The 16552-nt window shown below is 40.1% G+C and overlaps 1 protein-coding gene across 2 annotated transcripts; it reads right to left on the bottom strand.

The window, feature by feature from the left end:
* Positions 1 to 8757: 8757 nt before the first annotated feature.
* On the bottom strand, positions 8758 to 13858 carry LOC137168159 (pulmonary surfactant-associated protein D-like). 2 transcript variants are annotated; one of them, XM_067570662.1, is made up of 6 exons: positions 13522 to 13857; positions 12545 to 13482; positions 11967 to 12117; positions 11293 to 11469; positions 10098 to 10163; positions 8758 to 9406 (listed from the first exon to the last, which is right to left on the bottom strand). In XM_067570662.1, exons 3-6 carry the CDS (start codon positions 12085 to 12087, stop codon positions 9024 to 9026), a joined length of 747 nt encoding a protein of 248 aa, XP_067426763.1. In that variant the 5' UTR covers positions 12088 to 12117; positions 12545 to 13482; positions 13522 to 13857; the 3' UTR covers positions 8758 to 9023. The 2 variants fall into 2 exon arrangements, with proteins under 2 accessions (XP_067426763.1, XP_067426764.1); XM_067570663.1 differs by having other exon boundaries at positions 11967 to 12144; positions 12545 to 13858.
* Positions 13859 to 16552: the final 2694 nt, after the last annotated feature.

The following is a 16552-nucleotide window of genomic DNA, read 5'->3' as shown; positions in this document are numbered from 1 at the left end:
TAGGACTCGGACCATCAGAGGACAGAACGGAAAGAGACAGCACCGGAGTAGAACACTCTGGTGTTTACTGTTTTCGGTTCTCTGTTTGGCCAAGTGCTTCGATAAACATTCTCAGCTTTAAGACATCAAGGGCTTGTGTGCACTTTTCTCCACTGAGGTGCTGACCATCGCTCAAAAATATCCACAACAACAGTTAAAGATACCCTGTGTAGTTTTCTTGTAAAGATCTTTGTTGAGCCACTGCTGCACTACTTTGTGCATTACTGCTGCCACCAACTGTCACCAAGTCAGTAGAATAACGTGAAACCAGTGGAAGGACTGTGTTGTGTAAGTGGCAACTACCACGGCTTGAGGCTGAAGTCAATGCGGAAGCACCTTACAGGTTTGGAGACTCATAGCAGATTTGATGTCTGCTGTGTGGGCGTTGACTGACAGCTGTGATTGACAGTTGGCTCACCTGCTGCTCTCCCCAGCTCTGGGACTCACACTGAGTCGGACTATTGTGGCAATATTTCACTAAGTTTAATGTTACTTAATAATGATACCTGCCCTGTTAGCATAATTTAGCTAAAGAAGCTAACTTAAGCCCAAATGTGCACCACACTGTATTTCTCAGGGGGTGGGGGGTAGGGCTGTAGTCTCCTGGTCGACTGGTTGATTAGTTGGTCGATATGCTCTCGTCACACTAAATATTTATTGGTCGAATAATCTCTGTGTTACTGTAATAAGGAGAGAAATGCTACATCAGTAGCCTTCCAGGATTAATCCATTATTTCCTGCGGCGGGAGGGACAGACTAACAAATTACCTGTGAAAACAACGGGGGTGTATTCAAAACACCCCTGTTGTTTTCACAACTTTTAACTCTTCCAACTTAACGGAGACTGCTGTGTCTAACTGTACTCAACATTTACTGAACGTTTACTGAACATTTACTGAATCAGCGTTTCTCCTGTAATAATATCGACGAACCCCTGCCAGGCCAAAAGATATTTTCTAATGCCAAAAATAACGCTAAATATCGGTAGCATATCTCCGTTTAGGAATAGGGCAATGCTTAGAATGTTTGTGTAGTGAGCAGGAAAGAGCGGCAGGAAAGTGGCGGTGGATGTGAGCGGAGCAGAGGAAAAGGTTAGCAGTAAGTTGTCGGTCTGGTAGTAAATGCACAGAACAGACTACAGTCTAACAGTTAATACATGCTAAAAAGTCACGTCTGTTGTTTTCCAAGTGCTGGAAAAGTGAAGGGAGTTAGCTCCAAAGTTAGCAACAATAGGTTAGCCTAACCTGAAGAGGCAAAACGGAGAAATGTGAGTTCACTGTGCACTCTGCCCCATTACTTCACCCCCCCAACCCACCCACGAATAATCATGGGTGGGTTGGGGGGGTGATTATTTTTTCAGAAACTTCTTGAAGAGATGACCTTGGAGGAGCACAGGCAGCTCACCAGTGAACTGCTTCAGAGGCAGCCAGGGCTCATTTTTGATGCCTTGATGATGCATCAGCGCAGGCATGGTGTCCCACTGTGTGCTGGAGTGCCAGGGGTACCATGGTGTACTTGTAGTAACTGTACAGACATGCCTACGGACCGGGAGACGAAATGCTGTGGCCAGTACCCTGCAGATTGTGTGAGCCTAATACCGCACTTCCCCCAGTACTGTCTTGAAAATGCTTTTTATGCATTCACAGGCAGTACTGGGAGGACATTATTGTATTTGGCCAAACCAGGAAGCCTGGGGTTGACAACCAGGAGTACCGTTATGCTGCCTATAGACATTTCATCTATTGACAGCATGGCTCTGTAGGCCAGGGAAACCGACTTGTCATCCCCACTTGCTGTGTTTGGAGGATCAGGGACAAGTTCCCTGGTCCTCAAAAGACATCACACTGGTTTCACACCTGGCCTCTGCGTTTCCCTCCAGGTCCTCTGGAACGTCCACACAGTATCTCAGGTACTCACACACCTGCCTGTTCATCATCAAGGCATCAAATCATCTCATATTTGTTTGTTACATTTCTGATATTTTATTTATTTTATACTTGTTCTATATATTTTCTATATTTATATATTTTCTGGATAATTATTAAACTTTTTGTTTATATATTCACATTTGTTCAACTTAACTGTGCAAGTTTACCAAATAAAAGATATTCATCAGATGTGCTGTGGTAACTGCAATGACAAACATATTAATATATACTTATACAATGACAGTATTTCCCTGCAGTCAGTATATTCTCATTACCACTTCCACCATTAATTTATATTGTCATTATTTATATTTATAAAGCAACATAAAACAGTAGTGAAGTTGGAGTACCACTGATCCTCAGAATAGGGCACTGTAGTACATGTTATGGATTAATTTTCATTGCCACTTCAGGTTATGTTAACTGTAATTCACTAGTTTGAACCACAAAATAAAAATATAAAAAACAACACTAAGAATAATGACATTTGTAATAAAAATATATCTTATTTAACAGAAACATTTTTGGACATCCTTTTCAATCTGGACAATGAAAGGATAACATAAACATGCAGCTTTTACTGTTCAAACAAACATTTTGACAGCTTATTCTGTGTTCTTCAGAGTTGATTCTGATTAAGACAGAATAATCTATCAAATCATTAGTGTGTTTGAACACTAAAAGCAGTGTGATTAAACTTATCTGATCCCCTTCCAGCAGTCAAATTGCTGCACATATAATAGCTGACATGGGTCAGACCAAAACCACACCAAAGGTATTCAATTTACTGCTCTGGATGAAGATGCGCTCATCGCAGGAACAACACCCATGATTCACTGGCACTGCTGTTCCTCATCTGCTCCAGGAGCTGTGTGTAGAGCAGCAGCCGCAGGGAAAACTGCTTCTGTGGAAGACAGTACCATTACACATAGAGATAATTTACTATTTCATACATTTTATACAGTTGTACATTTGAAAATAGTGCTATTTAACCAAGAGTAGGACTTACAGGGTAAGTTAATACGCTACATAGGCAAACAAATGTGTATCACTTACCTGGACCTCTCCTGACTTGGTCTGCAATACTTCTGATATGGCGGGTGTGAATGTCACAGACATGGTGAATAATGCCAACCCATAGTGCCAGAGAAAAATAAAACAGCACAAATGAATGAACTTATTATAAATCATCTATCTATCTATCTATCTATCTATCTATCTATCTATCTATTTATCTAATGTGCTCACCAGAAACTGTTCAACCTTATTTCATGCAGATTTTCATCCCAACAACAGACTAGATCAGATTATTTAATTGATTAACACACTTTCAGTCAGAGACGAGTAGCTATTCAGTGAAATCAACTTTTGTTGTCTTTGGTTGTAATGAAAACCAACGTACTCCCAGCCATCAATGGCACATGGTGAAATACCCCTGACCTATTACACAGTCACTTTAGGATGAAGATAAAGGCAATACCATGCATCGATGCTACAGGACCTCTCTCATAGCTGGAGAAACAACAGCAACATCAAGAAAATAAGTTCTTTATGACAGAGTCACAAACCATTGTAATACATTATGTTATGTCCTAAGATGCTGGGAGCCTTGGCTGGTCTGGATAAACACACCAAAATAAATAACAGAAAAATTCTACTTCTGACTGATGAATGTAAAATTGAAATTCTGGTCGCAATTACATGTTTTTCAACATTGAAACGGGGAGAACGTTACTTGTGTTGGACTATAAGCTAACTTTGCCCCCTATTGTGTACATATGCTCCTAAATGACAAATTAGGAGCAAACAATGAAATCATGGAGCACTGTGAAAAAAAAAAAAAAAAATATATATATATATATATATATATACATATATATATATATATAAATTCACAGAATGTATTAACTCGGTGATGAGCAGACTTCTCCTCAGTTTATCTTTCACACTAATTCATTACTCTGACTTACCGTCTATACCACATTACCAGCGCTAAATATCTTAGTTATCAGTCAATGTGTTGTCTCACTGCCACAGAAAATGAATCAGTCATTGGGTTATTAGCACAACGTTGCCTCCCTGTTGTCTCTTGTCAGACCACCAGCTCCATGAGAGGCACAAACTGAAGCTAAAGTGTGCTAATATTTAACATTACGTGGCGGCGTTTCTTTTCAGGGAAACTAATGTACTGCTAATAAACATTGTATATCATCTAGGTTTTGAACCATAACCAGCGGGGCAAAATAAATATACATTACACTCTTACCTGTCCAGCAGTACACAATAAACTTCGGCGTCAGTCTGCAAACATTTCTCTCATCAGGGATTTCCATCTGGGTTTATTCTCATTTTATGCCGTTGCTTGTCCCGATTTCGTTTAGCTTCTTCGTGTTTTTTTTTCTTTAACGACGACAATTCACGCTCCTGTGATTTTCTAGATAAGAATAATCCTCCCTTTATCAGACTTTGGTTTCAAAAACATCTCACAATACAAAATGTTTGGTCCGCTCTTCTTCTTCGTTTTAAAACTGGTGCATTTCCGGTAGTTGCCCACTGAATCTAAAACGTGTAAGGCCCTCACTGGAGCCAGTGTTAGGTTTGTCCGTTCTGCACTACTGTAGAAACACGGCGATGCAACATGGCGGCCACTGTGGAGGGGGATCCGCTCCCATGTAGATATAAAGGGCTTATTTCTAAGGTAATGAAAACACAACAATTATTATTTTCAGCTGATTAGACACTAATTAAGATATACTTATAAATAATCTATTCAATTTTTACCAAGTCTGTTCTTTTAGATGTTACTAAATACTACACACTGGACCTTTAAGGAATGGTAAAACAGATCACATCTTATAGCAAGGAAAGTACACTTTCCTATGTCTATTTTTTTTTTTTTTTTTTTTTTTTTTTTTTGCTCTGTTGCACAGCTCAGCAATAAAATCACATATGGTTTATCTGACTCTAAGAGCAGAGTTGCTTTAAGCTAGATTGACAGAGGCCAAATAATTAGACAATGGCAAGATTGAGTCTTGTCCCTTGCCAAGCAAACAACCCTGATTGAAACAGCAGGGAAACCAACGGTGATCAACAGCTCAAAATTTTGACATTTGATTACAACTGTCTACATTTTAATGACACTTTGAATCACTGCATGATTGGCATTCAATTAATGACTGCTGTTTCTTTTGCAGTCTCTCTCTCCTTCCCTCTTTGTCTCTTGTCTCACTCCCTATCTCTCTTGGCTGACCCCAACCCCTCTTTGCTCAGAGGTGTTGAGGCCAGGGGCCCTCCTACTGCAACAGCCTGTGAAGGCAAGGCACAACCCTTAGCAATAAAACTAGAGTTAACAACTTTCCCCAACACATGGTAACAACCAGCCCAGTGCAGTTAATTGTTAACTAGACACAAACAACTTCAAATCTCTATATGTGCACTGAGTGTTGTCAGTCCTGGTAGAAGAGTTTAACCAGCCTTTTCAAAGAGTATAGCTCTTTTAACTGTTCAATTTGAACTAAGCACCCCCCATTAGTCTAATCTGTTACAGCCAACATGTCTCCCAATCCTAACACATCCACCCAGTGGGAGATCCTGACCAACAACCTAAAGATCTAGGGGCTGGACCAGCTGAACTACCACACAGCTGAACTGATGGCAAGCACCCACCCTGGCAAACCACTTGATCGCCCAGCTGAGGCAGAGTGAACGGGAGATAGCTCGGCTAGAGCAGAGGACGGAAACACTGACTGCACAGAAAGGCCACCTTCACCAGGAGCTATTCCAAGCCAGACAATGCATTGGACAACTGGAAGCTGAGGCCCAGAACCAACCGCCAGAACCTCAGAACCAGAGGAAAAGCAACAGAGTCAATGCAAGGAGTGAAAACCTGCAAAAGCCCCTCAATGACCTGCAGACTGCCTCACAGCACGAAGGACAATGTGGGAGCTTGACCAGGGAGACTTTAAAAGAAAAGTTGCAGCAAGCCAAAAGGCTCAAATGTAAGGTTGACCAGGAATTCAAAGACAAGAATTCCATGATAACTACTTTGCAAAGCCAACTTGCAGATGCCAAAAAACAGGCAGCTGACCTTCAACAAGAACTGAAAGAGACTAAAAACCAAATTGAAGACTTTCAAGAGAGACACCAATCTGACCAAGATGAACTTGACTCCTTGAGAAGAGAGTTAAAACACTCATAAGAAGTGAGGCATGAATCCTGGTTAGGCACAACTAGGTCCTCACCAGACAGCAGAGACCAGTCGCCTACCCGTGATCAGCTGCATCATAACTGGGTACACAACAGCCAGAGAGAGAAACAGCATCTTCCCCAGGAAGCTACCATCACCTCCACCCTGAAGAGGGACCCTCCAGAGGCAGATGACAGAGCTTCCACTACAGAACACACCTCCCTGAGAGATCGGCGCCAGCATGGAGTACCCAAAAGAGACCTGGACAGAGTGGCCCACAACACCAGTCCCTTTGTGCCCAGCCTCTCCGGTGACCATGACATCCATGCCAACCTGCGAGACATCAACTTCTTCCTCCAGAGGCTAGATGATGCCACCACAGAAGACAAATTCTACCTCATCAGGACGACCTCTAACCCTGAGGTACGCAGCTTCCTTGACCGTCAGCCAGGCCATATCGAGGCTGACTACCAGCTGCTTTGCCAAGCATTAATAGGGGAATATGGACAATCAGAGACTGAACAAGGCCTCATAGCTGCTCTAGACATCAAGCAGAGGAGAAAAGAAACACCACAAGCTTATTATCATCGCATCCACTGTGCATACTTTGGCTCCAAAAATGAACAGAACATGGAAGAGGACCCAGACTTCAAAGCTCTGTTCCTCAGAAACCTGCACCCTACAACAAAAACAAAAACAAGACACCCAGACAAGTCCTAAGAGGCCCAGTCTTAGAGAAACAGAACTGGATGAACTAATCTATGTGAGTATGGAATTCCTCAGACGGACTGCCCCAGACCTGATCACTGCACATGAACTGGCATATTCCTGACAGAAACCAAACCCTGAAGGGCTCATGTCAAGACATTACTTCACCTCCTCCCTCACAGAGGTTCCTGCAAAGGAGCAATGTCCTACTCAGAACAATTCCAAGTGGGGGACAAAGCCCCACCCCCCCCTCACCAGGCATTCACCAACCAACTGGGACATGACATCAGCAATCCAAGACAAAGACACAAACCACAGATACCACACTGACTAAATCCACAAATTATAGTGTTTATTAAGCATTTACAAAGTGGGGGTGTATTAACTTTTATCAATTTTAATATAAAAATTTTAACTTCTTCTTTCAGGACTGCAATACCATAATATGCTCTTTTCAATTTTCAGGTGACAACTACTGCAAAACCTTTGGGACCAAATTATGTAACACTGACAATTGGAGAGTTAATTGGAGAGTTAAAAGAACATAAGAACCGTAGGGTTGTTAGACAGATGAATCACAGCCTAACCAAAAATGTTTTAGAGCATAGAAATGCCAAAAGACACCAAGCTGTACTACTGGTACCCTGTCATGTTGCACAGCGCATCAAAATGGCATGACCTGGTGAAAATAATTAGCTCCAATAGAAAAATATTAGGCCATGATATGTATGGTAGGCTAATAATGCATAATTTGACCGATCTGACCAGAACAGATTCGTGTCAATAACAATAACTTTACTTCAACCACGAATGAAACACGCCACTGTTTATTGTGTGAGAATAAGCTATCAATTACATTTCTAGTCTCATATATGTTCATGTTTAGAAGATACTGTCTTTCTGTTTGCCATCGCTCTGCCCTCAGATACAATCCTAAAACTGTATTATAAATCATTTTATTATCAAATCAATTAAAAGAAACAAACAAACAAGACATATTAAAAACATATTGGGTCAATAAATAGTGCTGAAAAAAACTGGCCCATTGTTCAACCTAATTACCACAATACCAGACCCCTGGTCTATGGTATTGTGGTGCTAGTGTGCTCTCACACATCTCACACATCTTTGTGCACATGGAAGATGCAACTAAAACAGGGACCCACTCATACAAACATTGCTTGATAGCCACTAATAGTGATCAAAAACTCCACAGGATACTTTTAAATTTTTATTTCATTCTGAAAGTTGGAACTAGCGAAGATTTTTAGATTTCTTAGATGGTAATGAGGCAACAAAAAGATCTGCTGCTCCCTCATTTGTAAACCATTATTTATTTTGATCTGTACTGAATGTAAAACATATTTGAAAAGTCTTCCTGATATTGACTAAAGATATTGTACCCACATCTCAAAAATCTTTGACGTCTCTATTATTCTGTATTTCTACATCTAAATGCAAACTGTAGACAAACACTTCTTAAGGATCTTTTACTGCACTTTTTGAAAGTATTGTGTGGACATAGCACATTGTGCTGTAAGCTATTATCACATATCACACATGTAACTGTAGAGAAATTATTTCTTATATTTTCTTCAGATCATAGACTCATTTTTTAAAAACTTTTTTAAAGAATTAGAAGCACACATACAATTATTAAAAATGTCTGTTGCTAAGTTAAATTTGCCACATCTACAGCTGAGGTTGGTCTACCAGGTCTCTGCTGCAGGTTCATATACTGATCTTTGCAGCAAGTGTGAATTGATCCTGTCATAGTTCCCTTGGTTTGGCTGATCCAGTCGGATATTTTGCTCCTCACCATCCCAAACCACCCTGACCACCCAATTTTCCTCTAAAATTGTATCCCAACAACAAAACAAGAAAAGCAAAACAATGTGAATAACAAAAAGGCTTGTTTATTTTAAAAAGAAGCGTTTATACTGAACACAACTTTGCAGTAACACTGGTTACAGATGTGTCATGTTCAAATTCTACTGGACACTTTATCTGTGGTAAATATGTGAAGCGTGGACACTTTGCATCTGCATCTTCCCCTACACAGCGTCAACACAGTGAAGCAATACTTTATCATACGCCAGATAAGATCGAGCACATGAAAAACTTTCCATTAAAGCAAGACTTGCAAGGGATACGATATATGGTTATATCTGACAAATGATGTAAGCATTCAGAGAGCAATCTTGTGACACTCGCCAGACGCCGTTTTCTGACAGCATGGTGCAGCCCGTATCCCCGACAGATCCGTTTGGCTGCCCTTCACCCCATTTGGTGAAGGTCAGATGACGGTTTTTCATATCTGTCTCAAAATGACCCTCTGCTTTTTTATTGTTGACATAGATCCAGACCATTTTGTCCACTTCACCAAACAGCTGAGTCAGTGCGCTGTTCTCCTCCTCGTTCCTGGGCAAAGCCAGCTCTAAGTCTTGTTGGGAGCAGAACTCGATGGCCTGGGAGAAAGAGCCTCTCTCCTTGTTTGACACAAAGTTTTTCTGACCAACTCTCCGGACAAAGTCGTGCTTTACAGCTGAAAAAAAGAAAACAACATGCATGATATCAGAAATATATGGAACCCCCCAAAACATAATATTTTTTTATCTTGTGCACATAACATATGGATATTGCTGGCACAAGTGATCCATTTTGTTTGCTCCAGTAATTATCTTGTGGACACGACATGCAATCTTGTGAGCACAAGATAATAACTTAGAAACCAATACTCTGAAGTTGTGATGAACAAGATAAAACATATCATCTCTCAGGACTTTGGTGGCTCCATAGAAATAAATGAGAGAAGAAATATTGTGTTTTCAACAATCCTAAACTGAATTGTCATTTTGGCCCTCTGGCTCATCAACTCTATTCAGAAAGTCTTTGTTAAAACACACTTAGTTTGACATGTTTGTTCTTCCTCTGACTGAAGATCAATATCATTTCTTTAGCTTCTCAACCGGTTGAAAGAAGGTCATTTGTCCACTTAACCACAAGTTTTTGTTACTCAAGATAAAAAATGTTTTGTAATATTTGCAATTATTTACATGTTTCTGAATTGCCCCATTGAAAAATAATGCAGTATATACAAACACAGATACATTAATATTAGTGAAGCCAACTATTGAAACATTTCACTTTCTCAGACAACAAGACGGGATAATCATACATCAGAAATACTTCACTTCCTGTAACACTCACTTGTAGTTCTTGAATATGATACTTACCCAGCTCCAACTTAGAAACGCTTTTCTTTAAGGCTTCAAGGTCCTGGTCAACAAAGTCAAGTAGATCTGGATCAAACAAATTAAATACAGTTACTGCCAATAAGTTGGACCTCACATCTGTCACCAGATTGTTACAGATGACAATGACAGACAGTCATTCATTTTTACTGACCATGACAGCAGACCAGAGCTAGTAAACCAATCACACATGGACACAATAGCAGGTACACCTTACAATATAATACAATCCAATACAAAGGCCTTCAATATCTTCTGCCTGTATTAAGTGTACACACTTTTTGTGCAAGATTTGTGTTGAAATTTGAGGTCTGAAATGACTCAACGATCAACAGAAAATTCATTAAAACCCATTTTACATTGATGAATCATTTTGTCATTTATCAAACAAAATCATAACTGGTTAATTCCTTGACGCCAGTGTCTCTGACTGAATAAAGACAATTGAATATTACATTAAGCTGCATTAAGCTGGGGGACTTGCAAGAGACAATTATTAAAAAGAAGATATCCTGACTTTTAGTGCCAATATAGGTCAACCTCCAAAAATACTGAAACTCTCACTTCTCACAGTACAACTCAGTGTGTCTTTAATTAGACCCTCTGTGCCTGATCAATGCCCACATCTTTCAAATTCCAAGTCCTCAGTTTGTAACAGGCTCTCTGATAAACATCTGAAATTAGAAACCAAGATAACCCTGATGACATTCCCTGTTATTTTCTCAGACTTTTGAATGCCCCTTTTAAACACATGTAACTGTTTTCACAGACTGTGTAGTACTTATCGTGATGAGGACACTGATCTTCATGTGTAAAATTGAGGGTGTATCCCTATAAATGCATTGTATTTTAATATTTACACACTATGGCCTCAAAATATAACCAAGTTGAAGTAATATCACACAGAAACAACCTAAACAAAAATCAAACAGTCAAGCTTCAGGAAGGTATTGTTGCTGAACTGAATTCGTACATGTGTTAACCTTTCTGTGTGTGTTTGTGTGTTTACACATTATCTGACTAGACTCGTGTGTTCATGCGTTCTGAAATTTGCTTAAGATGTACTATTACTGCATCCTGCAGTTTAGGGAAAAGACAAACTGTAATTGTTCAGCTGATGAAAATAATTCAGTACAATTTATATATATATTGTTTAAAGTTTAAAAAGTTATATAACCTCGTCCACACGTTACAGCAGGTCCATCAAGTCCAGGGGCTCCAGGGGCTCCAGGGGCTCCACGGGCTCCAGGGGCTCCACGGGCTCCAGGGGCTCCAGCAGGTCCAGGGAATCCAGGGGCTCCAGGGAATCCAGTGGCTCCAGGGGCTCCAAGAGGTCCAGCAGGTCCCGCCCGTCCTTGTTCCACAAAAGAGCAGGGAAAGAGACATAAAACAAGATTCATAATACATAGCAAAGATTATGCTTGTTGTTTATTTGAAAAAAAAAAATCTATGGATGAAAAATTGACATAATTGCAATGCTCAGGTGATTAGGGGGGGAAATGACAGTATTTAGCCTGAGCATGGTGCCAGAGGAAAAGCCATGCTGTAACCTGAAGTCATAAGGGTTTATCCTCTGATTAGCATGAATGTATTCAGAGATTTGAATATCAGTCTTCTGTGACAGCTGACACACACACAGAGTGAAGAATAAGGAAGGTGACATGAAAGGATCTGGGGAGGTTTGAGAGAGCTTTCAGGATTGTAGCTAAAAGCAAACTCATCTGTCTGTCCAACTGGTAGGGTTGCCAGATTGTAGAAAACAAATCATTGAAGTGTAGACCTAATGTTGTAAGGAGCATGATAGCAGTGAAGTTGCACCCACACCAGGTTTCCCAGGAGATTTTGTCTCACCTGGGGGACCAGAGGGACCAGGAGGACCAGAGGGACCAGGAGGACCAGGAGGACCTGGAAGCTGACTGTAGCCAACAGGAGCCATCAGGCAGAAGATGCAGAGCAGGAGACACAGCCTCATCTTGTGAATGCAGAACTTCCACGACTTATTCTGGTTGCAGAAAGCAAGCAAGATTTTCTGATGCAGTGATTAGAAAAACATTACTTAAACATTACTGGTAACCTGTTTGTCTTTGTAATCAGTAATACATCCCACTGGAATCAAAATGTTCTTAAACATATTCTCTGAGTACATATTTGAAATATAGTTAAGGATTTTCCTATTTTCAGGCCCCACAAGGAATATTATTTCATCATAATTTACATCCATTAATTTAAAGTCTATAAAATTAAATCAAAGGTGTTCTGCTCAGTCTGTAGCAAAGTAAGAATTACCACTTCATTACAAATGATATGACTCTAATAGTTCCAGCTGGTTGTGATACTTCAGGAAAAACTGATGAAATTTTCAGGGCAATTAAAGCATCTCAATAACACTAAATCTAGTACCAAAACGTAATAAACAGAAAGGAACTCACCGTATAAACCAGGAGTGATCTGCAGGATATTCCACTTTTTTACTGCCTCCAAAGAAAAATGACCAAGAATGTGTTTCGAGCTTATGTGTGAGAAACTTAGTCCAGAGTGAACAACGGATGTTGTGGTTTATGTTGATGATATCATGTGGTATATGATACAGAAGATAGAAGAGAAGCTGAGTCTTAGAGCCTCCTTCAAGTTTAACCAGCAGTTCTGTGAGAATGCAGAGCTTATTGTGGAAGGATTTCCTTTCAAATGAACTCACAAGCAATATTTCTCTATAATTAAATAAATAATAAATTACAAGTACGTTAACACACTGTACAGTACATCAGGGGCGCCGGATTCATTACAGAAGTGCGGGGGCCAAAAAGTTTCTGTGTGTGTGTGTTTCGCGGACACAGACGCACTCCACATGTGCGCACTAATAAACATGGTTGCAACTTGATAACTTTCCAGAGTTGTGAATATTACTGTTGTGCAGTGTTTTTATGATCAGTCTTTAAACCCAATAATCTGTTACTCCAACCTGCTGCTGGATCATATTTCATCGTCTCACCGACACTTTAAACATCACGCCTGCACCAACGCAGCCCCTTATTGTTTTACACAGGACTGCTTTTTCACCATAAGGGCTTCTTTATTACAAACAATTCCGCCAAACAAACCTGGAATCTGTGTAACAGCTGATCTCTTTATATAAAGTCAATGGTGTGGATTAGTAGCAGAACACTGAACATTAATTACCGTCAGATCCTGACTGATCCTTTTAATGAAGTTACCGTTGTTGTGCCACGTGCGTAAATGCGCACATCACTCTGTCAATTTAAAGATGCACTTATCGTTTCTGCTGCTGTGGGATGCTGCAGGTGTTTAATAAAGTCAAAGGAAAGAATCTGATGCACAGCAGCTGTGAGCAACAAACAGAACATCAGTACTGATGTTTCTGCGAAATCCCGGATACAATCAGTGACACCTGAACAACATTCATGTTAAATCCAGACATTAATCTGACACGTCACAGACCTGCCTGAGTCATATCAATAACTGTATTTTGACATTTGGCATTTCAGAAGATTATGTTATAGACGTGAAATACTAGAGAAGTAAAAGAAGCAAAAGGAAGTTGGTTTGTGATTGTGGAGAGCTCTGTGCGCGCGCATCTCTGCTAATTGAAGCCGCGCAATTTGAGGCTTTTGTGCTCTCTGCAGTTTTCATTATGGACCGATCTGTGTGCTGAAATGTGACTAAAGCCTGAAACACTAGAAACAGCAACTTCACTGCCTCTAATACATCAATGGCCTGTATGCATCTTCTTATGTGCACCGCCATATTTCTCCCTCTCCTCCTGTCGCTCCACATTAAGTTCCACTCTGTTACATTAAAATACCGGTTTTGAGGAGCACAAATATACGGGGCTCACACCATCCGGGGCTGAAGCAGTGGCAGCCCCGGACCCAAAGCTTTGGCACCGCGCTCACAGCTGTTGTGTTCACAAATGAAATGCGCACTTTCCACCGTAAGTGTTGCAATATAGGGGCATTTGAGGGGACACAGTGGGGAACCAATGGCCCCCTACTTCCGGCGTCAGTGCAGTACATACATGCAGTCACTTTAACATCAAACTGAGATATGAATTCTCTCCTTATGTAAAGATATATAATCAATGAAGATACTGCAGCTATTTTGTATATTTTTCAAAACAGTCGATGTTACTGTAGGAGACATGCTGTCACATTCTGTGATGCGCTATTGATTTAATATTGAACATATTTGTGGAAACTTCACGTAAGATTGAAGGTGCTTCACATGACAGTAGCTGAAATACATAAATGTAAGACTTTTCTCTTGGGTTTTTATTTTCCATTTTTCAACAAGCACACTTATCGTTGTATGTAGCCTATCATTAGCAATTCAAACCACACTGTCGCCACATTTAACATGAGGGAGGACTGTACAATGGTTATGGAATTCTCCATCATTAGGGGTTACAAGTTGGGTTACATTGGGTCAAGCTTGGCCTTGAGGTCACAATGTAATTTTTAAGCAGTCTCCTTGAGACTCCAGCTGTCTGTGATGTTTTGGGGAGGGCAGAAACCTCTCTGATAGAGGGTATATCAGCATTGCCATGGTTACCAAGGTCAGAGGAGGCTTTCCTTGACAACACAGATAAGTGGATGACACAGACTTAGTATTTGTAGAAATAAGTTGAGGTGCTATAATTGGGAGTCAATTGGAGCCAGGGATTTCTTGGAGCCAGCATCCAGCAGCTGTTGGTGATATTGCACTTTAAGGTGCTTCCGCATTGACTTCAGCCTCAAGCCTGGTAGTTGCCACTTACACAACACAGTCCTTCCACTGGTTTCACGTTATTCTACTGACTTGGTGACAGTTGGTGGCAGCAGTAATGCACAACGTGGTGCAGCAGTGTGTCAACAAAGATCTTTACAAGAAAACTACACAGGGTATCTTTAACTGTACAGTCCTCCCTCATGTTAAATGTGGCGACAGTGTGGTTTGAATCGCTGATAGGCTACATACAACGATAAGCGTGCTTGTTGAAAAATGGAAAATAAAAACGTCTTGCATTCATGTATGTCAGCCACTGTCAAACCAGTAGCGCATCACAGAACATGATTTCAGTTGGAGGTGCTGTTAAACAACCTCTTTCCAAAAAAACGTTTGAGTTTATTAAACGCCTGCAGCGATCCAACTGCAGCAGAAACGAGAAGTGCGTCTCCCTGTTCAGAGACACTCTGTGGGCATTTACGCAAGAGGCACAGCAGCAGCTCAACTTCATTGATTATTTAAATCTCCCGACACGATCGATCAGGATCTAATGTTATAATTGATGTTCTGTGTTCGTCTACACATCTGAAAGGTCACACACACACACACACACACACAGTCCACATTCATACAATGAAATTGTTTGGAGTAAAGCAGCCGTCCTCCTGATAAATCCTGAGCTCCATGAGAGATGTCTAAACATATTTCAGAAGCTGAGAGTTTAATTCTGTTTCCTCTGTCCTGTCAAGCTGATCGTTTTTAGACAAATCTAACCGACATGTGCAGGTCCTTCCGGCCGCAGGGAGCTGTCTACTGCTGCTGCTCTGCCTCCCAGCGGAGAGAGAGCTGAAGATCTAATCTATCATTGGACCAACTCAGTGTTAATATTGCACTCTGGTTGTTGATTGGTTAGGGAGGAGCGTCATTTTACGTGTCTTGGCCAATCATAGATAAGCATGCCGTCCACCACTTCACACACACACACACACACACACACACACTGCTCTTTCTCCTCCCGTCCTGCAGGTGTCTCTGTTCAAGTATTTTAAACAGAATTTTAATCATGGATTTTTTTCCAAAGAAGAGAGAAAAATATTTTATAAATACTACTGAGATTTGGTAATGGTTTATTTCAACCAAATATTCTTTTTTATATTTTGATCTCCCTCTGCCTCTGTGGAATGTATACTATATGAATGTAAGAAATATTCCTGTTTAAATCATTTTCTTTATTTATGGATGGTGAGACTTTGGAATTGTAATGTTCCATTTTCTTCAAAAATACAAAAAAATATAGATTTTTATTTGTAAATTTACATTTGTGAAAGTGATATTGTACCATAATATTACTCAGATTTATTCCTCATGGAAAATATATAAACTTTATAATTATATACTGTACATTGGAACCAAGCTCAATATTTGTAAAGGAGACTTTTCGTCTGATTTAATAACTTTAATATTTTTGTAAAGCAGATGTGCATCATCAAAATGAAAGAGATTTTGAAATTACAGTTACTGAAAAAACTCAGTTTTGTTTTTAAACTTCTTTTGAATTGATTGAAAAGAAATGTATTTTACCTCATTAGATATGATAAAACTTTTTTGTAGAGGACACAGATTTCTACAATTTATATTGTCATTCATATGTGATATTACACATTATTGTATAATTGAAGACAAACAAATCATCATTTGTACATGAATAAAATACTACA

This window comes from Thunnus thynnus, chromosome 17 (assembly GCF_963924715.1).
Source record: "Thunnus thynnus chromosome 17, fThuThy2.1, whole genome shotgun sequence".
NCBI lineage: Eukaryota > Metazoa > Chordata > Actinopteri > Scombriformes > Scombridae > Thunnus > Thunnus thynnus.
This window is presented reverse-complemented; position numbering and strand designations above follow the sequence as displayed.